General features: G+C 35.6%; 2 protein-coding genes across 2 annotated transcripts; one reads left to right on the forward strand and one right to left on the reverse strand.

The window, feature by feature from the left end:
* The first annotated feature begins 11146 nt into the window (after positions 1–11146).
* LOC119616237 (larval cuticle protein A2B-like) lies at positions 11147–11898 on the forward strand. Its single transcript, XM_037972564.1, has 2 exons — positions 11147–11276; positions 11342–11898. Exons 1-2 carry the CDS (start codon positions 11265–11267, stop codon positions 11825–11827), a joined length of 498 nt encoding a protein of 165 aa, XP_037828492.1. The 5' UTR covers positions 11147–11264; the 3' UTR covers positions 11828–11898.
* Positions 11899–13402: 1504 nt separating this feature from the next.
* LOC119616238 (larval cuticle protein A2B-like) lies at positions 13403–14108 on the reverse strand. The gene is made up of 2 exons (XM_037972565.1): positions 14037–14108; positions 13403–13962 (listed from the first exon to the last, which is right to left on the reverse strand). Exons 1-2 carry the CDS (start codon positions 14046–14048, stop codon positions 13486–13488), a joined length of 489 nt encoding a protein of 162 aa, XP_037828493.1. The 5' UTR covers positions 14049–14108; the 3' UTR covers positions 13403–13485.
* Between the last annotated feature and the right edge of the window lie 51 nt (positions 14109–14159).

Genomic DNA, 14159 nt, shown 5'->3' on the forward strand with positions numbered 1-14159 from the left:
TAAAGTAAATGTTTTCCCATTATTTCATGATTTTTGTTTTTTCCTCTGAGGTAAAAGATGATAAGTATCTTGGTTGCTGATTTTATTGTCTTGATTTAAATAAAAATGGATTTATTAAAATTGTTTATGTCGATTTTGTTTATTAACAGCTATTAAAAAAATAATAAAGCATTATTACAAGGGCCAGCACTTAATTTATATTGTTTGGTTTATTGCTTTTTAAAAGCACTTTAATTTACTATAAAAAGGAAACAAAATATTCATATAAATGAATGGCACTTAGTGTTACCATACTGAAGGATACTGAATAAATAAACTAAAAGAGTCTTATGGGACAAAAAACTCCGAATTGTACTGAGATCAGCATCGCTGGGACGCGTAAACTTAGTTCCTGAGTCTCCGTTTTGAAAGATCAGATCATAAGGCGATATTGTATTTTGAAGTTTTCATTGTCTCTAAAAGAATCTTTGATTATATCTTGAGAAAAAAACTTCGAAAAATGTCAGTTATTTTTGTTCATAGTATAATTAACATCTCTGATTTTTGCTTGAATAGCCCAGGAAAATTTGTCAAAAATAATAAGCAAACTGGTAAATTTCAGATAGCCTAATGGCTTTTTCTTGGGGTCTTAACCATTAATCCCATTTACGCCAAGCGAGATATTGGGGTTCGAAAGTAAGTTTTTTACAAATATCTAAGTTATTGTGATTCCTAGGTTTTCAGATGATAACATTTATAATTTCCGAAATTTTTAGTTGAAGAATATTTTTGTATATATTCGATCTATAGTGCATTATTTTTCCACTGCACTAATATTTTTAAATCTCAATATGGATTACATCGATAACAAATTGTATTATAATTTTTACGTTATTCATAAGCTGTTATCATATACATATACACCGTTATACGTCTTGTCTCAGAATCGCTCTATGGCCGTCTGCCCCTCATAAAATACAGCTGTGAAATCCGACACAAATAAGTTTTAAACAAACCGGAATCTCTCTTAAAAATTGACCCTACCCCCATATAACCCCTCTTACAGAAATTCAATTTGTAATTATTTATTCGATACATAAATATCAAAATTTATTAATAGGGGAGCCATCCTATTATGAACCTTCCTAGGAAAATCGATTTTATGAAATCTTTTACAAACAAATTTAAATTAATTATATAATACACCACTTCAGTGGGTAAATCCATCTGCCAAAATTTACGATTCGCAACAAGGTTTCTGGATTAAATCACGTAAATTTCCAACTTTTCTACGCTGATAAAGGGTCTCGACCGAGAACATGTATCTTATGTTTTCTCCTCTCAACAGGGTTATCCACATCGGGTGCAACGGTGGTGAAGCAAGGTCGTGGCAATACATAGCTTGCATCTGTTTACCTGCCTTTCGATTCTCCGACACTACACAGAGGGAAAAAGAAATATACACGCTTGGTACCAAATTGGCACCAAAGAGTTTGTAATTTTTCAATAACAACCGTTGTCAAAGTATATACATACGTACGACAACACTATGTCGCAACGTTGTCAACATTGCAACAATTCGTTGTCGAAATCTAAATTTTTTACACATACGTTGTCTAAATGTTAACAAACGTGGTAAGCTCACTATTGGCAACGGATTGTTTGCAATTTGGTACCAAGCGTGTATATTTCTTTTTCCCTCTGTGTACCACCAACGTCGGAGCTGATGAAATGGTCGAAGAGGCACAAAGGAAATATAAGAAAATTGTAATAGGTTGTGATGCCAACTCCCACCATGTAGCTTGGGGTAGTACAAACACCAATCGCAGGGAACAAGACCTTATGGAATAAGTCTAAAACTAAATGGACAATATTCGGTTCCTTACTAATGAACCGTTTATGTCAGGACACTTTTCAATGTCGAAATAAAGAAGACATAGATGCCAAAGTAGAAATGCTCACAAGTGCCTTGGTTGAATCGTTCGAGGACAGCTGCCCTTTGCGAGAGCGAAGATCTGCCTAGGAGAAACCCTGGGTAACCGGGAGATCGGAACCTTGGTAAGACTCTTCGCAAACTATTTAACCGGACACGGCGTAAAAAGATCCCAGTATACTGGGATGGATTTACCCACTTCAGTGGGTAAATCCATCTGCCAAAATTTACGATTCGCAACAAGGTTTCTGGATTAAATCACGTAAATTTCCAACTTTTCTACGCTGATAAAGGGTCTCGACCGAGAACATGTATCTTATGTTTTCTCCTCTCAACAGGGTTATCCACATCGGGTGCAACGGTGGTGAAGCAAGGTCGTGGCAATACATAGCTTGCATCTGTTTACCTGCCTTTCGATTCTCCGACACTACACAGAGGGAAAAAGAAATATACACGCTTGGTACCAAATTGGCACCAAAGAGTTTGTAATTTTTCAATAACAACCGTTGTCAAAGTATATACATACGTACGACAACACTATGTCGCAACGTTGTCAACATTGCAACAATTCGTTGTCGAAATCTAAATTTTTTACACATACGTTGTCTAAATGTTAACAAACGTGGTAAGCTCACTATTGGCAACGGATTGTTTGCAATTTGGTACCAAGCGTGTATATTTCTTTTTCCCTCTGTGTACCACCAACGTCGGAGCTGATGAAATGGTCGAAGAGGCACAAAGGAAATATAAGAAAATTGTAATAGGTTGTGATGCCAACTCCCACCATGTAGCTTGGGGTAGTACAAACACCAATCGCAGGGAACAAGACCTTATGGAATAAGTCTAAAACTAAATGGACAATATTCGGTTCCTTACTAATGAACCGTTTATGTCAGGACACTTTTCAATGTCGAAATAAAGAAGACATAGATGCCAAAGTAGAAATGCTCACAAGTGCCTTGGTTGAATCGTTCGAGGACAGCTGCCCTTTGCGAGAGCGAAGATCTGCCTAGGAGAAACCCTGGGTAACCGGGAGATCGGAACCTTGGTAAGACTCTTCGCAAACTATTTAACCGGACACGGCGTAAAAAGATCCCAGTATACTGGGATGAGTATCGTAGCAAACTTGGTGAATATAAGAAAATTGTTCGTAAAGCCAAACGAGACTCTTGGAAACTTTCCTGTGAACAGGTAGACAGAGTAAATGACGTATCGAAGATAAAAAATTCCTATCCAAAACTAATGTCCAACCGGAATCTATGGTCGATGATACGGGCAGATAGCTGGAGGATATGGAGGAGACAACGAAACTCCTAATGGACTCTCATTTCCCACCCGGTATATCGAATAACATAGATGAACCATATTTGGAGGAAGGGGAGGCTAACAAGGAAATTGTAATTACATCTGATATGGTTAAAGGGGCAATCAAGAGCTTCGCTCCCTATAAAGCTGCAGGGCCGGATGGCATTTTCCCGGCACTCTTACAGACGGAGGCGGGACTGGTTTCCGTACATCTTTCTCAGATATTCACTGCATGCTTGAAATTCACATATACCCCCATTAACTGGCAGGATGCAAGGGTAATATTTATACCTAAACCAGGGAAACCTAGCTATTCGACACTACTTAAAACCTTGGAACGGATAGTTGATAGTATGGTTAAAAGCAGTATACCCGACAAAGACCTAACATTTAAGCAGCATGCTTATGCAAAGGGATGATCGGTGGAAACCGCTTTAAACGAAGTTGTCCACTATATAGGTGCATCTTTTGATAGCAAACTATATACACTGGCGGTATGCATTGACATCTAAGGCTCCTTCAATAACGTGCACACTGATACTCTTATCCAATCCCTAGACCAGTTTTATGTTGACCGGGTGCTCCGTAACTGGATCAACCACATGCTAAGGAAAAGATGGATAAGCTGCCAGATGTACGATATAAGTATCAGGAAAAAGGTATTTCGCGGTATACCACAGGGTGGCATTTTGTCACCTTTTCTCTGGGTTACCACGATTAATAGCCTCCGAGAAAGGACATAGATCTGTCTGCTATGCAGACGATGTCGTAATACTTTTAAAGGGAAAGGATCCAAATTACTTCTGTAGAAGAGCTGAGGAGGCTCTGAATACGGCCTTGAGTTGGGCTCAACCGAGAGGCCTCAATGTTAACCCAGCAAAAACGGAAATCTGTCTTTTCATAAGAAAGACAAAAATTTCTACGTATACTGAACCTTGATTCCTGGGCAAGAAGATACCAGTGACAGACAAAGTTAAGTACTTAGGTGTAATCCTCAACCAGAAATTAAAATGGAGACACCACATAGAGGATAGGATCAACAAGGCATATCGGTGCTGGGCGATACGTATGAGAACTATAGGCATGAAATAGGGTCTTAGTCCTACTATGACAAATTGGCTTTATAAAAGTGTAATTAAACCAATTCTAGCTTATGCTTCAATAATCTGGTGGACTGCTTTGGAATAAAAGTGCAATATCAAACTACAATTGAAACATATTTAAGATATGAGGCTGCGCTTACAGCCGAACGGCTCTTTACTTTAGGCGAATTGGCCAAAAACGGTTATAGGACACGTCATCAATGTATACTGGACACATTGGAAGGTTATACACAATCATCGGACGTCGGATCACACAATCATCGGATGTCGGAATGTCTTGGTCAAGCGGAACATTAGAGCAAATACTAGTAGGAATCCGCTGTTACACGGATGGCTGTGAATTGGAGGACAAAGTGGGCTGGTGTTCTATATTGAAGGCCCAGAAACAGGAATATACTACCGTTTACCAAATCATAACACAAGCTTCCAGGCAGAAGTTCGAGCACTAACGGAATGTGTAAATTGGATTAGAATAATATGGCGCCCACAACGCTTAATATATTTACCGATAGCCAGAAGGCAATTAGGGCGATATAAGCCGATAGAACTAAATCTAAGACTAAGCTTTAACTGAATACTCTCCCAGAGGTAAGGTTCACATCATATGCGTACCAGCCCACTCGGGAGTAGTCGGTAACGAAAGGGTTAATGTAATAGCTTTAAAAGGTAGGGAGCTCGAGGCGGTTAACCTGACAAACGCGAAACCATTCGACGCAACAAAAGCTGAACTAAAAATATGGGTGAGAGAATCCCATAAGACCTCTTGGAATAATGAAACAGTGGGTAGAACCACGAAGATCCTATGGGGTGACAATGATGAGAGCAAGACGAAAAATCTCCTCAAAATGAGCAAGTCTGAAGTTAGTATGATGGTACGTATTCTGAGTGGACACACAGGATAACGAGCACATCTATTGGACGTGCGGATTCAGACGAATGTAGGGCATGTGGAGAGGACAGTGAAACTCTGGAGCACTTTCTTCGAAGTTAGATCCAAGTATCTTGGAAGTGATGTTATTCCGGAAATAACATTCCTGACTAACACTGATTGGAAGATTCTTAGGAATTACGTTCAGGAAACTGAGTTTGTGAACACTGAAAAATAATTCATTCAGTTCTCTTTTTTTCATGATAAGGAGCGCACAACAGGTCCGATAGTGGCCTAGGTGTATTTCTTCGGATTTGATGTAGTATACATCCTCCTATCAACCTACCTACCTACCTACCTGGTGGGGTTTGTGCTGATGTTTGTAACGCACCATAATATTGGTCCAATCCTTATACCAATCGGCTACAATATTTTTTTAGGTCGATTTAGTTATGTTTGCAAATTTGGAGGTAATTCAATGAAATTTGGTACATGATTTTCTATTGTCCCAAGGAAAAGGCATATTTAAATTGGATAAGATCGGTGAATTATTTCACCTAGCTCGCAATTTTCAAGATAATTTATATAAATTCTATTGAAAATGGTTAACATTTGCGCATTATTTCACCTAGCCTCCATACAACTGAACCCACCGAATAGGGCTTTTAAGTTCATAATTATGTTTAATATACTCGTATCTCGACAAAAAGCTGCATAACATGCATGACCCTAATGAATTTTCATTTCACCATAGCCCCTATACAAAGCTCCCTTCAAAATATGACTTTAATGTAGAGAATAATCTTAAAAAGACTAATGTCGCGATGAAATTCAGCATAAATACATTTTATGTAACCGTAAATCCATCTTCTAAATTTTATGTGGATCGTTTCATATTTAACCTAAGCCTAATTAAGAAAATTAGTTTTTCAACATTAAATGGCTTAAGTATATCTGAGGCAAGGTACAATTCAACATATTATTATGAAAACTAAATCGTACGAAAATAATTTCTTATTTGTTTCTATTTAATATTCTAAGGCCCATTATTATAATTTGCCAATAGCTAAAGTTAGAAAGTTGGGTTGGGTTACTAAATTCGGAAGATGGCTAATCCGCAGCTCTTATCCTTGCTTTTTCCAAACAATAACACTTGTTTACATATAAAAATTTATTAATAAATTCAAAATTATGTTTAGAGTAAATATCGAAAACTTTAAACTTTTCAAGGAGTTTTTCTATACTCTATGTGGAATGGATGGGTGCCGATTTGAAATTTTCAAAAATTGTAAAAAAGTTATAACCTTAATATACATACATACATCCTTTTGTTATATTAAAGCATATTCATATTCTAAAAAAATATGTAATTTCATCATGTTAGGGTCTTAGTCCTACTATGACAAATTGGCTTTATAAAAGTGTAATTAAACCAATTCTAGCTTATGCTTCAATAATCTGGTGGACTGCTTTGGAATAAAAGTGCAATATCAAACTACAATTGAAACATATTTAAGATATGAGGCTGCGCTTACAGCCGAACGGCTCTTTACTTTAGGCGAATTGGCCAAAAACGGTTATAGGACACGTCATCAATGTATACTGGACACATTGGAAGGTTATACACAATCATCGGACGTCGGATCACACAATCATCGGATGTCGGAATGTCTTGGTCAAGCGGAACATTAGAGCAAATACTAGTAGGAATCCGCTGTTACACGGATGGCTGTGAATTGGAGGACAAAGTGGGCTGGTGTTCTATATTGAAGGCCCAGAAACAGGAATATACTACCGTTTACCAAATCATAACACAAGCTTCCAGGCAGAAGTTCGAGCACTAACGGAATGTGTAAATTGGATTAGAATAATATGGCGCCCACAACGCTTAATATATTTACCGATAGCCAGAAGGCAATTAGGGCGATATAAGCCGATAGAACTAAATCTAAGACTAAGCTTTAACTGAATACTCTCCCAGAGGTAAGGTTCACATCATATGCGTACCAGCCCACTCGGGAGTAGTCGGTAACGAAAGGGTTAATGTAATAGCTTTAAAAGGTAGGGAGCTCGAGGCGGTTAACCTGACAAACGCGAAACCATTCGACGCAACAAAAGCTGAACTAAAAATATGGGTGAGAGAATCCCATAAGACCTCTTGGAATAATGAAACAGTGGGTAGAACCACGAAGATCCTATGGGGTGACAATGATGAGAGCAAGACGAAAAATCTCCTCAAAATGAGCAAGTCTGAAGTTAGTATGATGGTACGTATTCTGAGTGGACACACAGGATAACGAGCACATCTATTGGACGTGCGGATTCAGACGAATGTAGGGCATGTGGAGAGGACAGTGAAACTCTGGAGCACTTTCTTCGAAGTTAGATCCAAGTATCTTGGAAGTGATGTTATTCCGGAAATAACATTCCTGACTAACACTGATTGGAAGATTCTTAGGAATTACGTTCAGGAAACTGAGTTTGTGAACACTGAAAAATAATTCATTCAGTTCTCTTTTTTTCATGATAAGGAGCGCACAACAGGTCCGATAGTGGCCTAGGTGTATTTCTTCGGATTTGATGTAGTATACATCCTCCTATCAACCTACCTACCTACCTACCTACCTGGTGGGGTTTGTGCTGATGTTTGTAACGCACCATAATATTGGTCCAATCCTTATACCAATCGGCTACAATATTTTTTTAGGTCGATTTAGTTATGTTTGCAAATTTGGAGGTAATTCAATGAAATTTGGTACATGATTTTCTATTGTCCCAAGGAAAAGGCATATTTAAATTGGATAAGATCGGTGAATTATTTCACCTAGCTCGCAATTTTCAAGATAATTTATATAAATTCTATTGAAAATGGTTAACATTTGCGCATTATTTCACCTAGCCTCCATACAACTGAACCCACCGAATAGGGCTTTTAAGTTCATAATTATGTTTAATATACTCGTATCTCGACAAAAAGCTGCATAACATGCATGACCCTAATGAATTTTCATTTCACCATAGCCCCTATACAAAGCTCCCTTCAAAATATGACTTTAATGTAGAGAATAATCTTAAAAAGACTAATGTCGCGATGAAATTCAGCATAAATACATTTTATGTAACCGTAAATCCATCTTCTAAATTTTATGTGGATCGTTTCATATTTAACCTAAGCCTAATTAAGAAAATTAGTTTTTCAACATTAAATGGCTTAAGTATATCTGAGGCAAGGTACAATTCAACATATTATTATGAAAACTAAATCGTACGAAAATAATTTCTTATTTGTTTCTATTTAATATTCTAAGGCCCATTATTATAATTTGCCAATAGCTAAAGTTAGAAAGTTGGGTTGGGTTACTAAATTCGGAAGATGGCTAATCCGCAGCTCTTATCCTTGCTTTTTCCAAACAATAACACTTGTTTACATATAAAAATTTATTAATAAATTCAAAATTATGTTTAGAGTAAATATCGAAAACTTTAAACTTTTCAAGGAGTTTTTCTATACTCTATGTGGAATGGATGGGTGCCGATTTGAAATTTTCAAAAATTGTAAAAAAGTTATAACCTTAATATACATACATACATCCTTTTGTTATATTAAAGCATATTCATATTCTAAAAAAATATGTAATTTCATCATGTTTTAGTTTCACTTTTTTAACAACGTATTTAATTCAACATTTATCCGTCATTCATTCACGTGTGACCCTCAACAGAAACTTATTGGCTTCCTAACTCACTAAGTATATACTAAGAAAGAATGTCTATTAAACGAAATAGCCAAAATGAATTTCAAAATATTCTCCAATAACATAACATTCATAAATGCTTAAAATATTTAAAAATTTTCAATCAACAAAAACAACATAATTGTTGACGTTTTTTAATTTAATTCAATAAATTCTTGTTCAAAGTTCTACTGTTAAATTGGCTTATTTGGCCGATCACTATTATTGGTATTACGAATAAATCACATTCTCATACTATTCATACAATTTTGTATTTAATGTAAATAAATAATGAAACTAAAAGTTAAATAAAAAAAAAACAAAACATCGTTGATGACCGATTATTGTAATTGGCATAAAACGAAATTAGTTCAATGATTTTGGGTCTTGGCAAGGTATTCTAGTCAGTCACATTGGCATTCAGATGTTTAACAAAAATAACAAAAAACACTTAGCCAAAAGTATTTACTACGTCTGATTGTATTTGGCTACGTGAATTAACTTCTACATATTAAATAATTGCGCCGACAACAACTACAACAATGACATGCTAAATAAACAAAGTGACGAAAGGAAATATTAAATACCAGACCATAATTACGTGGAATTCTGAAAAAGGGAAATATTCGTATCAAAAGAAGAATAACAAACAAATAATAATAAATAAGAGCAAACAAAATGATTATGCACAAATTTAATTTAAAATGAAATAAAATAATTAAATTCCAAAACTGCAGATATTTGTAACTCACATTGGCTTTTTGTGTGTTGCAAATTCATATATTTATTGATGAGTTTAAATTATTAAGTTACACTAAAAAAAAGTTGAATTAAGATTTTTTCCATTACGATATGAAATTAAATTTCTTTTTAATTCAGTAATATATTGTAATGTATCCAGCAAAAATGTGGTAATATGTAGTTTGTATTTACTTTTTAAAGACTATTACATTATGCATTATTTAGAAGGAGTGTATTATGACTTACAAATAACTATATAAATATGTACATAAGTACTTTCATTTTAGCCTTGACATTTTGTTTTTGAATAATAGTATTTTTGTAAAAACAAAACTACTTGCATAACACCTTATTAGCAAGCCCTCATGGTAAGTACTTATTTAACTACTTATTTGTAATTGAGCATGTTAAGTACTTGCCTTCAATGACATCAGTGTGTTAACATAATTACTTGAAATATAATTGTAAAATTGTATAATTTTAACTTACTTGGCAATGAAAGTTTTTGCTGGATAGTTAAGTAAAAATTACATCTTTCGACGCTCGACTGAATACGAAAAGCAACATAAACGCATTTTTTCTCTCAGTGTACACCAACGCAAAATGCATTGCGATTTCTTAGTGCGCAGACGCATGAGCTGCATTTATTTGTTAAAATTAAAATTGTAACACAATTCAATAAAATATTTTAATGGTGTTGTTGGTTTGTACACCTGAAGTTGCTTAAACAAAACGTTGGAAAATGTTTAAATTAACACCAATTGCGTGCTTTGACTTTGATTATTATATTTCGGCTGTTGATCCGTCAATTGGTCAATCAGTCAGTTGGTCAGTGGTAACAGTTAAAAACATTAAATAAATAATTATTATTGGGTGGATAAACAAATTTATAAATATTTCAGATGGAATATGGATAAAATTGAAATTTAATAGTTGTCACATACGACTGACTAAGTACATGCATACATAAGTTAATGCATTTAAATTCAGACTGACAGACAGACAGACAGATGGTCAGCCTTGATTTGTGCATAATTGTCCAATGTTGTTTAATGCCTACATATTTATTTATTTACTGGTTGCTAAATATTGTCTGTATCTTAATGTACGACTGTTTGTTTATTGTAATCGATTTTTAAATATACTTCATACACATGAACATTTGCTATCACCTCTTGCACTTCGGGAATACCCTCGAAATATATGAATGAGACATGATTTAATAAAACGTTTAGAAACATTATTTTGCTACTTTTTTAAATTAAAATTAAAGAAGTAAATATTTGTTTTAATTCACTGTTATGACATTTTTGTTGTTGGCATTTAGTACTTTGCAGGTGTAACTGAATACAATCCACAAAACTATTGGATGAGTTAAAATTCAATTAACGTTTATTATTATTTTAGTATCATTTTGCTTTGTATTTTATCGTATTTTGTCATAGTTTTTTATTTCGTTCATATTTATTTCACTCGTTTTGGTCGAAAATAATTTTTTGGCATTTTCATATAAAAAGTCGACGTGAACAATTCATCGACACAGTTCAAAACCATATTTGGTATTTAGAGCATATCAACCCAACACACCAAAAAACTTTAAAATGGCTTTCAAAGTAAGGATCATTGAGACCTCTTTCTGCTGTGGATTATTATTAAAAAATTGTATTATTTATTTCAGTTTATCGCTTTCTTCGCATGCCTTGCTGTTGCCAGCGCTGGTGTCATCCCAGCTGCTCCTTTGGCTGCCGTCGCCCAAGTTGAGGAATACGACCCCCATCCCCAATACTCATACGGCTATGATGTTAAGGATGCCATCTCTGGTGATTCCAAGACCGCTGTTGAAACTCGTGATGGTGGTTTCGTTCAAGGTCAATACTCTTTGAATGATGCTGATGGTTACAGACGCATTGTCGACTACACCTCCGACCCCATCAACGGCTTCAACGCTGTTGTCCGTCGTGAACCTTTGGTAGCTGCTGTCGCTGCTCCAGTTGTTGCTGCTCCTGCTCCCGTCGTCAAAGCAGCTCCTGTTGTAGCCGCTCCCGCTGCCGTTCCCTTCACCTACGCCGCTGCCCCTGTCGTCAAAGCCGCCGCTCCCTTGGTAGCTGGTCCAGCTGTAGTGAAAACTACTTTCGCATCTCCCCTTATCTCTTACGCTTACTAGATAAATGCTTTCGGAATGACTGCGACTGTTAGTTTAATAAAGATGTGATGAATATTTTATTTTAATAGAAATTCAATTTGCTTCTTATTTAATTCTCGTATAATGTAGTGATTCTGCATAATTTTTATTCGCAAATTTTCAACTGTAACCATTTCAGTGCACGATTTCATATAGCCCAGCAAATATTTCTCCCAAAATACAGTTTACAATCGTGATTAAATTGGGAACAAATTAGTTTTATGTACTGGGGCTAAGGTCCCATGAACGATGAGTTCATTCTAACAAAATCATCAAAGTTCGATACACGTTTTAATGGTGGGTCACTCAAGATTTAAAATAGATGTTTAAACTCAGTTCAAGAATTTCTGTGATCGATATCGGGATAAACTTAATAATGGTATGCGTGTATTTTCTGTGTACTAGTTAGGGTCATCGACTCGGCTTTTCAAGTGGGTTTTTCTGTTTTACAACTTTTATCTGCTTTCTATTCAGCGGATACTTAAATTAAATTTTGAACGTAATAAGAATGCAATCCGACAAATTTTGAAAAATTTTGGAATCCAGGAATTAGTGAATATTTTTCTAAAACACTTATTGTTTTTTGGTTTGATTTTTCTAATTATTACGAACTTGTTTTGCATTTTTTAGTATAGTATATATATATGCATCTATATCAATAAAAAATTATATGTCCAGGACTATCAAGTTCGCGACGATTCATCGGGAACGGAAGTAGACGACGACTGTCTTTAATTGTGACCTCCTTCCGCTCGCTACGCCTGTGGTTGTTCAAATTACTGTGAATGACGCTTATGTGTCATTCTGACTTCCTGTCAATCAACCTAAGCGCCATTACAGTTTGTGAAAAACCCCTTATGTTTCGATAAATAAAGTCCGTTTTGAGAACGTTTGAGAAACTTCTCGATTTTTATTATACTCACGCATTTTATCATCAAAGTTATTTATTCGTCTTAATAAACAACAAATTTGTTTATATAATGGTTGGAATTTGTTTAAATAGTTAATGTTTTATTGGTTTAAATGCCAACTTTTTACTAATTTCCTGATTGTCTGAAATTGTAAATCTCCATTTTATATACATAATATATCGTCACCTAAAACGCAAACGGCACTATCCAACATTTTTAAAATTTTACAGGAAAAGGAAAAAACTATTGAAATTGAAAAGTTTTTTTCTGTCAACGCGATTTATTTTCTATCAACGCGATTTATTTGCACAAATCACAAAATTTGAAACCGGTTAACCGAGACTTAAAAACCGGTTAACCCGGTTAACCGAAAACCAATGTTTAAAAAAACGGTTTGCAAAAAACCGAAATATGCAATAAAAACCGGTTTTTCGGTTAACCGGTTTATAAACACTATATGTAGAACCTAACGATCTTGTTTTTGGAGAGATGGGAGTACAATTTGTTCTAAAATTATTCATCTCTTTGATTTCATCCATACCAAACATTTACGATCGATAGAGAGTGTTCATGGAAATGATTAATGATCATGAAATCTCGTTATTATGTTAGTAAATTTTCTTTTGTTGCAATTAGGAAGAAACTATTTTTTTTTTTTTTACAAAATAATCGTCACATCTTTATTCATTCTTAAAAACTATCAGTCACAATCGGTCCAAACACAATTATCTAGTAAGCATAAGAGATAAGGGGAGATGCGAAAGTAGTTTTTACTACAGTTGGTCCAGCAACCAAGGGAGCGGCGGCTCTGACAACTGGGCCAGCGGCATAAGTGAAGGGAACGGCAGCGGGGGCGGCTACAACATGAGCAGCTTTGACGACGGGAGCAGGAGCAGCAACAGCAGCTACCAAAGGTTCACGACGCACAACAGCGTTGAAGCCGTTGATGGGATCGGAGGTGTAGTCAACAATACGTCTGTAACCATCAGCATCATTCAAAGAGTATTGACCTTGAACGAAACCACCATCACGAGTTTCAACAGCGGTCTTGGAATCACCAGAGATGGCATCCTTAACATCATAACCGTATGAGTATTGGGGATGGGGATCGTATTCTTCAACTTGAGCAACGGCAGCCAAAGGAGCAGCAGCTGGGATGACACCGGCGCTGGCAACAGCGAGGCAAGCGGCAAAGAAAGTGATGAACTGGAAATTAAATAAAATATTATAGTCCTATAAAATATTTGTTAAAACGAAAACGGAGTTTGAATAATCCTTACTTTGAAAGCCATTTTAGAATAGTTTGTAGTAAGATGCTCTAAATACCAAAATTGGATCTAAACTGTGTCGTTCAATTGTTTATTCAAGTCTTTTATATAAGAATGACAAAAATATCACAATAA

The sequence above is a fragment of the Lucilia sericata genome, unplaced genomic scaffold (genome assembly GCF_015586225.1).
Source record: "Lucilia sericata isolate MDLA Ls3-8-SP2 unplaced genomic scaffold, ASM1558622v1 Contig000062F_arrow, whole genome shotgun sequence".
Taxonomy (NCBI): domain Eukaryota; kingdom Metazoa; phylum Arthropoda; class Insecta; order Diptera; family Calliphoridae; genus Lucilia; species Lucilia sericata.